The 13,179-nt window shown below is 59.6% G+C and overlaps 1 protein-coding gene across 1 annotated transcript in view; it reads left to right on the plus strand.

Moving 5' to 3' along the window:
- Window positions 1-12,531: 12,531 nt before the first annotated feature.
- WNT7B (Wnt family member 7B) overlaps window positions 12,532-13,179 on the plus strand; it is a 53,934-nt gene continuing 53,286 nt past the window's right edge. The window contains exon 1 of the mRNA XM_040234547.1: window positions 12,532-12,650. Coding sequence (XP_040090481.1) covers window positions 12,580-12,650 — 71 coding nt within the window. The 5' untranslated portion in view covers window positions 12,532-12,579. The remainder of the gene's footprint in view (window positions 12,651-13,179) is intronic.

Raw genomic sequence — 13,179 nt, forward strand, 5'->3', positions numbered from 1 at the left:
GTGTCTGTGTGCCTGTGTGAGTATGTCTCTGTGTGTCTGTGTGCCTGTGTGTGTGTGTCTCTGTGTGTGTCTGTGTGCCTGTGTGTGTGTGCCTGTGTGTGCCCCACCACCGCCTGGAGCACGCTGGAGTCCACCCTTGCTCTGCTGGCCTGCTCGCCGTGTGTCCTGGAAGTTTCCCGGAAGAACTGATGTCCCCCAGCCCCTGCCTCCGTGGCCACCCCTGAACTTGGGGGCGTCGCCTGGCTTCAGGGGGTCTCCCTCCTGCGCCTGAGCCCTGAGGAAGAGCCCCGGGTATTATTCAGCCGTAAAAGGCACGCGGCCTGAGATGCCCGTCTCACTGGGAGGCTGAAGAACAGTAGCAATGAAACAGCGGAGAAGGCCGCAGGAGGAGACTGGAGGCCCGGGGGTGCGGGGGTGGCCAGGCCGTCACGGTGGACACCAGTTTGGCGGCTCCTCGAAGGCAAAGCCTGGTGGGTGACCGGCAGTCCGTCCTGGGGTGCCCCAGGGACCTGAAGCAGAGTCCCTGGATGCCCCGACCCCGAGCGCGTCCACAGCTGCAGCGGCCGGAAGAGGACACACCCCGGCGGCCCCAGCGACGAAGGGATGCACACACTGCGCCCCACACGCCCCACACTCACCCAGCCTCTGCTGTGTCCGTTTCGAGGCCCTCGGGGACTCATGTAGCCCCGCAGCCCCATGGGGACCCCGCATCCAAATGGTCGTCCCGCCTCAGTCTCCCCGCCTGGGGGAGGAGCCCCCTCCCCAGGCCCCCTGCCGTCCACCTCCCAGCCCCCCGCCAGCACCCCCAGGGAGGGGCCTGCCCGATCTCAGCCCTCTGCCAGTCTGTCCCCCCAGTGCCCTGCCTTAAGCCCCACCGGTCCCCAAGCCACAGCCGTTCCCAGCCTCAAGGCGCCCTCTGGTGGGAACAGTTGGGGATGTCAGGGACTCCAGAGGAACCCAGAACTGGGGAGACCCCCAAGGTCAAGGGCAAGGGGCTGCAGGCTGTCTGGGAACAGAGATCCGCCCGTGTGAATCCTAGGGACTGGGGGGGAGGGGACACTCTGGACAGGACGGTGGAGGAGACAGAGGCCTGTGACTTGTCAGAAGTGAATGTTGCTCTTGTCCCCACGGTTCAGAGGGAGCCAGGAAGGGAGGTTTCCCCAGGCCCCTCACCCCAGGGACCTAATTCCTCTGCCTCGCCTCTGCCGCCAGGCTGGGGCCACCCTGCCACCCCAGGAAGCCCTCCATGCCCAGGGGGTTCCAGGCCTCCCCAGCCCCCTGCCTGGTCCAGCTGCAATCACCCAACCCTGATCCTGACTCCCCTGAGAGGAGAGGGAGACCCCTGCCCTCCACACTCAGGGCAAAGAGGTCCCAGAGCCCAGGGCTGAGGGCCAGCCAGGAAGGGCGACGCTGAGATAGTAAGAAATACAGGGACTTCTCTGGCAGTTCAGTGGTTGACTCCATGCTTCCAATGCAGGAGACACAGGTTTGATCCCTGATGGGGGAACTAAGATCCCACAGGCCGGCCAAAATCTTTTTAAAATAATTTAAAAGTTTTGGCAAAGGTTGTCCTCCTCCAAGAAGCCTTCCCTGAACGCCCCTGTCTGGCCTCCTTGGGGTTCGTGGGGTCCTGGGCATCTTCCCAGGAGGGCAGAGTCATCCGATTTCTTTCTGGACCCCGGGGCCCTGGACAGCATGTCTTGCCCATCAAACACAACCGGTGGTCCCCGTTCTTCTGGGGCTGCTGCCAGTGCCCTGAACGAGCCTCTGTCCCAGCTGGGTGTGGACGCTGGGCCCAGGGATGTGGGAGCCTCCCCCGTGGTCTCCCTCCGGGTGGGACAGCAGGCCCCTCCGTGCACGCCCTGTCTCTGGCCTCCTCCACGTGCCTGTGGCTGGGGTCTGAGGGGGCATAGCAAAAGCTTCAAAACCTTATAAAGTCGCCCCCTTTTCTCTGGGCTCTTTAAAGCTCAACCAGATTATCCTCCAATTGACATAATTAATTTTAAAAGAAAACAACCAGAAAAGGCCCTTTTCCTGGCCAGAGCAGTGAAGTGAGAGTCGCTCAGTCATGTCTGACTCTCTGCGACCCCATGGACGGTAGCCCAACGGGCTCCTCTGTTCATGGGAGTCTCCAGGCAGAGAAGGATGCATCAGCCACGTTGACCCCGCCAACCAAACGACTGCAGGATGGTTGTCCTTTGCAGCGTGACGCAGCCACAGGCCTGTCCAGCACCCAGTGTGAGTTTTCAGCACTTTCCTCTCTGGGTCAGGTTCAGGTTCCTGCTGGCCTCGTTCTGAGAGAAGACCAGATGCAAATACTTTCACCAGCCAGGAAACCACTGAGATGTGCATGTTTGCGGCAGGCTCACTTGAGCCATGCTGACTTCCACACTCTAAAACCTTTCCTATGTTGTCTCCAGTTTCTGGAGAGAATGTCATAAAAGCCCCAGACCCCCAGGAACAAATCGGGTGGCACTGCCCTCCAGGGGAGATGCCACAGAAACAGATAGGAGCCTAGTGCCGTGGGAGCCCCAGGGAGGCCAGCACCAGATGGAGGAGGTCAGGGAAGGCTTCCTGGAGGAGGCAGCCTTTGTGGAGCCCTGAAGGATGAGCTAGGCAGACCGTCTTAAGAAGCAATCATTGGGTGAAAGGACCAGCACCAGGGAAGGTGGGGAGATGTGCGGAGGGGAGGGGAGGGGAGGCTGAGTGTGGTCCCCAGGCCCAGGCACCGTGGCATCTCTTTATGTCTACCACCCACAGGCAGGGAGGGGAGAGCCAGCCGGAGCGCTCAGGTGGCTCCAGGGCCAGGTAGCAGGGCCCAGGAGCTGCTGTTTCCTGTGTTCCGGGTGGCGGGCAAGGGGGCAGTGTGCCAGCAGGACCCACTTTCCCAGAGGCAGGGCTCTGTTCTGGGTCCTGTCCTGGATTTACCCCGTCCCTCCACAGGGGTCCCGGCTGCCCCTCTGGAGGAAGAGGATGCAGGTGGGTCTGCCCTTCCCATGTGCCCACCCGCTCTCTCTCTTGGGCACAGCTCCTCACAAGAGGAGGGGTCTGGACTTCCCTGGTGGCTAGTGGTTAAGATTCCACCTTCCAGTGCAGGGGGGCGGTGAGGGTTTGATCCCTGGTCAGGGAGCTAAGCTCCCATACGCTTCTGCAGCCAAAACACTAAGACATAAGGCAGAAGCAATACTGTAACAAATTCAACAAAGACGGTAAAGATAGACCACGTCGGAAAAATCTTAAAGAAAAGAAAGAGGAGGTGTCACAGAGCACAGCACCCTGGAGACGTCCCGGTGTTTGCAGTCATGCCTGCACCGGCAAGACGCCTCTCCTCACGGGCCACGAGATGTGTACCAGGCCCCTTCAGGGTGACAACCAGGGAGGCAACAAGCAAGCATTTCATGGAGGGGAAACGGGCTCAGAGTCACAGAGCCTGGTACCCACAGCCCCCGTCTCCAAGCCTAGGAGCCAGCTGTGAGGCGCCCATCCCAGAACCCCCTCACACCATGCCAGGGTTGGGGGGCTGCGGTGTGAAGATGCCGAGGGCGGAAGCAGGTCTGGCAGGCCCGAGGTGGGGCCATCACCTCTTCCATTTGCTCGTTCACCCCTTCACTCATTCATTCATTCACCATCGCGGAGATGCCACCAGGGGTCACAGGGCATCAGTGCTGGCCAAGGCCTCGTGAAGAGCCAAGGCCCAGAGCTTTCCAGATCCTGAGGCATCTCCCAGGCCAGGACTGGAAACGGCCCCAATGCTCAGGGTGCTACCCTCTGGTGGTCTGTGTGCATCTCAGGCCAAGGCAAGAGGCCTCTGTGGAGCCCAGGTCAGCGTGCCCACCTCCCCAGGGCCCTGCATGGTGGGATGGATGCAGGCGAGGAGGTCCATATAGCCAGGCCAGGGACCTGGGCCCCAGGGTTGGATGCTGGCTCTGCCAGCTATAGCTACAGAAGCAGGGGCAGGGTGAGAACCCCCGGCACCCAGGGTACTGGGGCGGCAGACCTGGGGCTCCTCCAATCCTTCCTTGGCCACTGGGTGACCCTGGAGGTCCTTTTCCTCCCTGACTGTCAGCCTTCCCACCCTTAAAGCCATGAGGCCCATGAGTCAAAGTCTCTGTTGTTCGTGAGTCACATGGGGTGTGGGGTGAGAATGCAGAATCTCAGGCATTGTTGTGGTCAGTGGTCGGCCCTGGTGCGCTGGTTCTCGATGCCCAAGACAAAGAACAAACACCCCACTGCTTTTAGGAGATCAACCTGGTAAATAGGATTATGGCTTCAGATGCAATTACATTTCAGACAGTGAATCCAACTTCTTAAGGATGAGTCCCCGGTTCAGAGATGAGCTTCCCCCTCCCCCACACGATTGGCCAGTCATTCTCGGAGAGGCTGGGAAAGCAAGTGACTCAGTCCTGTTTTCTAAAGAATACTTGGCTTAAGAGGCATGAAAAATGCATGACGTTAAACGCAGTGGCAGAGTGACGACTAGGAGACACAAAAGTGTTTGCATTATACAATGAGGCCTCGCCTGCCCCCCGCCCCCGCCCCAGCCCCATGCCAGTGGCTCTGCCCATATCAGCCTGGGCTGGCTCTGACTCAAAACTCTTCTCATGAGCAGGGGTGGCTGGGGCGGGGGAGTGGGGTGTCCACCTGTTCCTTTATTCCTTCAGCCCAGAGCTTCTGGATCTGACTGCAGCCTGGGGCCCAGCTGAGCCCCAAGGGAGGAAAGTCTGGACAACCAGTTGTCCGCAGTCTGAACGGACTGGGGATGATGACGTCCGAGTAGATCGCAGGGTGGGGAGAAGTCAGGGGTCGTGCGCTCCAAGAGCCATCTCCTCACCTGCCTTAGTAACAGTGCTCCAGTTTTACCTGGGTCTAGTGCCGCTCAGCTGAAAGGTTACATCTCCCACCTCCCTTGCAGCTTGGTATGATCACGTGACCAAGTTCTGGCCAGTGAGAAGTAGGAGTATCCAGGAATGGGAAGAGACATGCCCTTCTTTGGCCCTTGGTCCATCCAGCAGCCTGGAAAGCAGGTGTGATGGCAGAGCTCTAGCAGCCATGTTGGAGTGTGAGGTGAAGGAACACGCGCTCAGGAAGGTAGAGCGATGAGCAGGCAGGACTCTGAGTCCCTGATGACATGTATGGCCTTTACAGCAGCCCTAGCTTGCCCACATTTAGCGTTCTTTTATGGGAAAGAAAAAACACACATTTACCTTATTTAAGCACTGCAGTTTGGGGCTTTGCTGTTATAGGCAGTCAACCCTAGTCAAAGCTGGTATAGTGGGGAAGAAGTCTTGAAGAAGAGAGACCAACAGGAAAACCAGAGGAGTGATCAGGCTGAAAGACTGCGTGTGGTTTGGGTGGCTCACATGGAACCAGTGGATGACTGTCTGGGTCAGGACCTGACTCTGGGTACAAGGCCTCCTAAGGTAAGGGAGTAAGGCTGTACCCTCTGGACCGAAGGCCTAGAGGGGCCCATGGGAATCCGATGGATAGCATGGGAAGATGTCAGAAAATGGCTACCGGGGTGTGGGGGGAACCAGAGCCTAAAGGAATGCGAAGGACTGTCATCTGTCCTCCAAAACCCACTGCCCCTTCTCCCCAGTCTGGGTCTGTGTGCCCACCTGTCCTCTAAGTGGAGACTGGCCTGGCCAGCAGCTCAGCTCATGACCTGGGTTCCCTGCCCCTTGTAGCTGAGTGTGAGCAGAATCCGGCCAGAATCAGTGGAATGTGGGCAGAGGGAATGCAGATGCTGCGTCACGGGCTTAAAAGGAAATTGCTTATTTGGAATTTTCTGCTTCCGCCAAGCAAGATTGCAAATGTACCCATGCTTATTTGAGCCTGGCTGACTCAGCCGTGTCCTGGGGATGTCCGAGCCACAGGATGGACAGAACCTGCATCCTCCACACCCCCAAGTCCACATATTGTAGCTTACACCTCTGGTTCTCATTAGGATATCTGGAAATACTTTGGGTTGTTCCAGGGAGGGGAGGGATGCTATAAGCCTCTAGTGGGTGGAGGCCAGGGATGTGACTAAACGCCTTTCAGCGCCCACCAGAGCACCCCCCACCCTGAGAACGGTCCAGCCCTGAATGCCCGCGGTGCCGCCATTGAGAAACCCCAGCTCGCTCAGGCACCTGAAGGCATAGCGTTTGGCTCTTGCCAAGGACAAGGTCCAAGGTCTTGGTCTGGCTCTCGGAACCCTTTATGACCTGACCAGGCTGTAGATAGTGGTAGAAAGGAGAGGGAAAGGAATTTCAGATGGAACAGAATGGAAGAGCACGGAAAAGGCACAGAGGCAGCATGAAATCACGGACCAGACTATTGCCCAGACTCCAGGCTGAATGGCTTTAGAGGAGCAAGTGAGGGGCTCAAAAGACCGGCTCTGGGGAGAGAGAGCAAGGGAGGCAGATGATGAAGTGCAAGTCGTTCCTGTCATGCTAATGGAGTAGCCTCGGGGCCACTTTTCCCAAGAGTCTCTGTCTGTTTGTTAAGAGTTTCTGTTTGTTTTTTTCCGATCTAGGAGTCTTCAATTTTTCTCAATGTCTTTTTAGCATCCTTGGAGATGAGCTTGCGGCCTTTCTTATTTGAGCTGCTGATAGGACAGGCCATGGTAAGTTTCCAGTACTCGATCACCCTCAAGTCCCTGAGCAAGGCCTCAGTTTGCTCATCTGTAAATGGGGTGATAATAAATCTCCCTCACAGGGCTGTGATGAAGAGTAAATGAGTTAATAACAGTGGCTGTGTTATATAAGTGTTCATTAAACACAGAGCTCTCAGTGTGCAGTGGACACTGGTTATTTTTCCCACCCAATATTCACTCCCTTCTTCCATTTTCCTCTTGGAGCCACTGCTGATGGGAATGGCCCTAACCTGGGCTCCAAAATCCTAGGCCACTGCCTCCCTCCCCAGCCACAGTAATCAGCTACAGGATAGGCATGTAGGCCCCGCCAGGCCAGCCAAAGGCAGTGACAGTTGATCTTAGAACCCTGTTGGCCCCTGGGAAAGAGAAGCTCTCTTTTTCTGTAGTTGTCAGCCTGCACGGCAGAACCCTGGAGCAATGAGGGGCCACTGCCTGCCTGGGATGTGGCTAACTTCTGGGTTAGCAGAATTGACAGAGAGATAAAAAAAATCACTGGTAAGTTTGTTTGAGCCCTGATCCTGCTATGCCTGAAGCCACATCACCATTAGACTCTTGAGTTACGTGAATCAACAGTTTCCCTGTTTTTTTAAAATTGCCTACAGCTTGGCGTCTGTCATTTGCAATGGAAAATATCCTGACTAATACAGGGGTCAGCAAGCTATGGCTGGGGGCCAAATCCCCAAGCTAAGAATGGATTTTACATTTTTGAAGAGTTGTTAAAAATTAATAAATCAAAGAAGACTGTTAAGAGACTGCATGTGGCCTAGAAAAGTCTAAAATATTTACTATCTGGCCTTTTTTTTTTTTTAATTGCTAAATCCTGAACTACTGCATTACTTATAAAAATTCTTAATCTCAATACTTGGTTCACTTATTTTCATCTTTCCTTTTAGTGATGAAAGCAACACATTTGCCTCTGAGTGTGGCTTTCCTTGCTTTCTGCAAGTTGTGTAAATCAATGGTGGTTATTTTCTCTACTGTCTGCTCCCATCCGAGTACTGATATAGGGACTTTTCTTTCCATACTCACTGTCCATCCCTGTCTCCAGCCTCTGTCCTGTGGGGCTTCTGATGACTATGGAACTTTGAAAAGAGTGGAGAGAAGGTGTTTGCATGGGGAAATTTGGAGAGGGAGTGAAAGGGGCTGGGCCCACACGAGGAAATGTAAGGATGTCCTAGCAGATGCTGACGGAGGCTCTTAGTCCAGAGCAATGAGAAAAGGAAGTGCTCTAGAGAAGGTCACCAACTCAGCCCAGTTTGCCTGGAATTATCTGGTTTTAGAACTGAAAATCTTTCATCCTGGGGACCCCACTCTGTCCTGGGCAAGCCAGGACAGCTGGTCAACCTAACAGCCTCTCCTCCGCCTGGGCAAGTATGTGGCATTCTTCTGCATGATGGTTATCCTCAGATACTGGATGGACTTCCACGTGATGGATCACGTCCATGTAACTCTCCAAGGACTGGCCTGAACATCCTCCTGATGCCAACGTCTAGTCCTGCCCCCTCCCTCTGCCAACCTTGAAGGTCGCAGCTCCTTTTCTCTGAACCTCATCTAGCCCAAGGGGCCTTCCTCCTATAGATGGGGCTTTGGCCTCTCTTCTTTCTCCAGTTCTAAGACTCTCAGCTCATAGAGGCTACCTGAATTTCTCACCATGAAGTTCCTTCCGTCTTCAAAGCTAGCAGGGGCACATCAGATCCTTCTTGGGCGTAGAGTCCTCTCACTGCTTATCTAGATGGGGCCCAGCACACGCCCGCTGTCACCTCAGCTGGAGTTGCCAGGGTTCAGGAAACACTTACGAGTGAAGCCAGTACAAGATGCAAGAATGAGGCAGGAGGATCTGTGCAAGAACGGGGTGTGGCCAGGGCAGGAGAAGGCGGCTGAGCTCAGGCTTGAGGCTCAGAGGCTCCGGTGCTCGGTCCCCGTTCTGCAGTCGTGGAGGCAGCTGCCTCCTGGACGGTCACTTATTCCAAAGCTGCTCATAGAACCTGCGCTGTGTGCCGGGTTCCCTCTTATCTCGGGAATAGGGCAGGAGCCAGAGCAGAGGTGGAGATGGTCCCCAGTGAGAACCTGTTGCTGTTCAGCCACTAAGTGGCATTTGACTTTTTTGCGACCCCACAGCATCACCAACTCAATGGACATCACCAACTCAATGGACATCAGTTTGAGCAAAGTCTGGGAGATAGTGAAGGACAGGGAAGCCTGCGTGCTGCAGTCCGTGGAGGTCACAAGGAATCGGACACGACCTGGAGACTGAACAACGGCAACAACAGGGACTGTAGCCCACCAGGCGCCTCTGTCCATGAGAGTCTCCAGGCAAGAACACTGGAGTGGGTGGCCATTCCCTTCTCCAGGGGGTCTTCCCGACCCAGGGATCAAGCCCAGGTCTCCCGCATTGGCAGGTAGATACTTTACCACTGAGCCATCAGGGAGGCCCTGAGGAATAATTAGGAAACAAATCACGACACTTAGTCCCCAGTGTCACGAAAGGACAGCAGAGTTGTGTCAGAGAACACCAGTGAGTACGTTTGGGGGGAGGAACGTGAGCCCCTCGCTCCCCGATGCGGGACGCTCATGCTAAAGCCACATAGAACCAGGGGAAGAGCACTGTGCCAGAGGAGGCCGCATGCGCAAGGGCCCTGGGGTGACCTAGCTTGGTGCGTTCAAGTAGCAGAAGACAGAAGGGGGTGGAGGCTGCTCACGTGTGTGATGGAGTTGAGGGGCAGGCAGGGGCCAGAGATGCCAGCCCCCTTCACGCAGGTTAACTCAGTCAAATGTCAGAACCCCACACAGTGTAAGTGCTATTGCTGGCCTCATGTAGCCATGAGGAAACCCAGGTTGCAGAGCTTGAGCGCTTTGCCTGAGGCCACACAGGGAAGAGGGGCTGAGGCCACTGAGCCCCACTAAGGTGCCCTGAGACCCATCTGGGATCGCCAGGGCACCCTGATCCTGGATGACGCGTCCTCTGGGCATTGGCACAGTTCCATGCTCACCGAGTGCCAGAACCCCTTTCCTGGCAGGAGCACCCTGTCTGCTGTTAGCCAATCGTTCCCCCACCCCAAACAGGTGAGGGACCCTTGGAGCCAGACCCGGGTCACCACCTTGCTCAGGATGTCTGGAGCTGCAAACCCACTTGGGAGGAGGGGTGGGGGAGGAGGGATGGGGCTGGAGGAGGCCTGTATCTTCAGACTTCAGAGCCTTTGGAATGGACCCTGGGGACCCAGGCCGGGAAGGGACCTCCAGCATGCGGCCTCTGTGTGTGTGTACGCACAGACACACGGAGAGGGATTCATAGAGCTCTTCCACACTAGACTTCCGCCAACCGTGGGGCTATTCAGGAATCCCCTTGGAGATGCCAACAAGAAACCGGACCCCACACTGGCGGGCCTGGAAGCCGCCCAGAGGTACCTGCTCTGCCGACATTCGGCCCCGCAGCCAGCAGGGGTCAGCAAGACGCTGCGCAGCGGTACCCGAGTCCCGAGAGGCGCGCTCTGCGCCCAGTTCTCCCAGGGAAACGGAGGCCAGGAGCAGCAGGCAGAAGGGGCGGACTAGCCGAGCCGTCCCACCCGCCGGCCGTCACCTCCTCCTCTCCCGGCCCCACCACGCCCGGCTTGTCCGGGAGCCTGCCCGACCTCGGAGGCCTCCCTGCGCGACCGCGGAGTGGATCGAGGTCGGGGGCCGGGGTCCAAGAGGCATGGGGTTTGGGCGGTCGCCGAGGCTCCAGGCCGGGGGGAGGCGACCACTGCGGGGGGAGGGTGTCTTTTATCGAAGTCCCGACATACTCCGCAGGTCCCCGGGATTCTCCCCGTTACCGGAGGCGGAGACTGAGGCTGGGGGCAAGGTGGCCCCCGGAATCTGTGCCCAGATGGGCCACGCTGTCCGCCTCGCAGTCCCGGGGCCCCGCGTGGCCCAGCGTCCCGCGACACCCCCTCCTATCCCGGTCGTGGAGAGCCTGCAGCCTCGCGTCCTCACGTTGCCGCCGGGTGGCAGCATCGGCTCGCGCGCCCCAGCCGGCCCAATCCCGGCTCCAGCCACCGGCAGCTAGGGCTCGGCCCGACCCTCCGGTTTCCAGGGCTCAGCTTCGCATTCCGTGTAATGGGGTGACATCCGGGGCGCTGGGACGCAGAGAACACTTGGGGGTGAGGCTGCTACAGTCATGTCTCTTTTTCTGTGCCTCAGTTTCCCTGCCTGTGAGGCTGGTTAGTGTCCGTCTCATCTATCTGTGAACGCTCCCTGTCTGCCGGCTCCGCTCAGCTGCACCGGCGTCCCGATCAGAGGCCGAGGAATGGCCCGCGCCTGGGTGGTGGCAAAGGTTCAGGGGATTTGCAAGGATTAACAGGGGATCAGGAGCAGGGGGTCGCACAGCAGGGTGGAGGGATCGGGGCCCTCAAAGTGGGGGCAGGTAGGCTAGGTGGGACCCAGGCTGGCTGGAAGCAACACGCTGCCCCTGCCCGTGCCTGCACGCCGGCGGCCACCCCGGCAGGTTTCAGGCCTCTGCTGGTCCTCTGAAACTAAGTACGTCCCAGTTCCATATTTTCGCCCAAGAGGCATCCAGGTCTGTACACCCGAGCAGGACAGGCGTCTGCTCAGGGCAGTGCTTAGGCAGAGGGCCACGGACCGGCCCTCTCCAGACAGAGCTTCAGCCAAAGGCAGGCCGTGTGCCCACCCGGGTACCCGCTGGCCGGCACTGAGCCAAGTCAGATGCTCTGGTGTGCGAGGCACCGCGCTGGTTCTGACCTTGCAGTCGGCACTGCAGAAGAGAAGGTGCAGGCCGAGGAGTCGGAGGTGATGGGGAGAGCAAGCAGGGGATCCTTGGGGTGGGAGCCTCCCACAGAGCCAAGGAACCCCCCCCCCAGCATCCTCCCATCTGTCTCCACCGCGGTGCTCAGCCAAACGGCTTCCCAAGGAGGTCATGGAGCCAGTCCCTTGCATCTGGCCAGGCCTGTCTGCCCGTTTCCTGTCCCTGCTCTCAGTAAACGCCACCGGCAGCGGTCCCGACAGGTGTGGGGACCCGGGGGCTGGAAGAGGGGCTCTGACTGAGGTCCTCGGAGGCTGGCAGAAATGCCTGTGTGAAGGGCGTGGTCCGGGGGGACCCCAAATGGGGTAATTTCTGAGGGGCAGGGGAAACGTGCCCAGAACGGGGATGGGTATGGGTGGTCTCTCCCTTCCTCCCTAGAAGCTGGAAGTCGAGTGGCTACACCGCCCGATGGGGCCACTCCTGCGCCCTCGCAGGCGCAGAGGAGCCGCCAGCCCCTCCGCAGGTGTCTTTTCGGTGCAGCGCCCTCCCCGGCGAACCCCCCCGCCCGCGCACCCAACCCCCTTCTTCCCTCCCAGTCTGGGCTCAGTGATCGGAAGGGAGCCGGCCTGGGGAGGGGGTTCCGGGGGAGAGATGCGTTCGTGTGTCACGGGGGAGGGAGGAGAAAAGGGAGGGGAGAGGCCGGGAGCGAGGGAGAGAGAGCGCGAGGCGAGCGAGGAGGGCGGGCGGGAGGCGGGTCCTCCTACCTGGGGCGCGCTCGCTCGCTCGCAGCTCGCTTGCCGGGGCCGCGAGTCACCTGGGGAGGCCGACAAGTGCGGACACATTGGCCGCCGCGGCGCTCGGCGAGGTGCGCACGGCCCCAGGCGGCTGCGCCCAGCGGAGGCAGTGCCCGCCCGCCCGCCGCGCTCGGGCCGCGGCCCCCGCCGGCGCTCCCGGGGCCCCGCGGTCACAGCCCGGCTCCGAGGTTGCAGCCCCGTCCCAGGTCACTCCCACAGGCGCACGCGGCGGCGGCGGCGGCCCGGGCTCACCATGGTGGCAGCGCGCGCCCAGTGCCCGCGCGTCGCCGGCCGCCGGAGCCGCAGCGCCGGCTGAGCGCTGTCCACCGAAGCCCCCCGCTCCTGCCCGTCCCTCGCCCGGCCCGCGCGTCCCCTCCGGCCGCCGCGGTCTATGGCGCAGCCCCCCTCCCTGGATCATGCACAGAAACTTTCGCAAGTGGATTTTCTACGTGTTTCTCTGCTTTGGCGTTCTCTACGTGAAGCTCGGGTGAGTAGCCCTGTGGGCAGGGGCGGGAGGCCAGGATGGGAGCAGCCGGTGGGAGCCGCCTCCAGGGCTCCCCGCGGGGACTGGAGGGGGGGCACGGGCAGCTCTCGGGGATCCCAGGCTGGCCTGTGTGTTGAACCCGCAGCCCGGCCCGGCGGAGACACCGCTGAGCCCCTTGAGCGGCGGGTACTCGCGAGGGGCGCCCAGCCCAGGGCTGGGGCAGGGAGAGCCGGACGCGCGGGCTGCCAGGCTCGCGGGTAGCGGCGAGCGTGCCCGGCGCGTACTTTCACCTGTTTGGGCTTCAGGCCCCGGGGGTGGGACGCGCCTTCCCTCCCCCGGGCTGCGCTGGGCGCGGAGCCCGGGGCCGAGCGCTCGCCGCCCGGAGGGCGCGCCGGGGCGGGGGCGGGGGGCTTCGGGCTGCCGAGGGCCCCGGGCGGGAGGGGGGCGCACCCCCCAGGAGCGAGCGCGCAGGCCAGGGCACCTACCACGGCACTTCGTCTCTATCCATCATGCGGACGTGTTGAAATTACCT

The sequence above is a fragment of the Oryx dammah genome, unplaced genomic scaffold, assembly GCF_014754425.2.
Source record: "Oryx dammah isolate SB20612 unplaced genomic scaffold, SCBI_Odam_1.1 HiC_scaffold_29, whole genome shotgun sequence".
NCBI lineage: Eukaryota > Metazoa > Chordata > Mammalia > Artiodactyla > Bovidae > Oryx > Oryx dammah.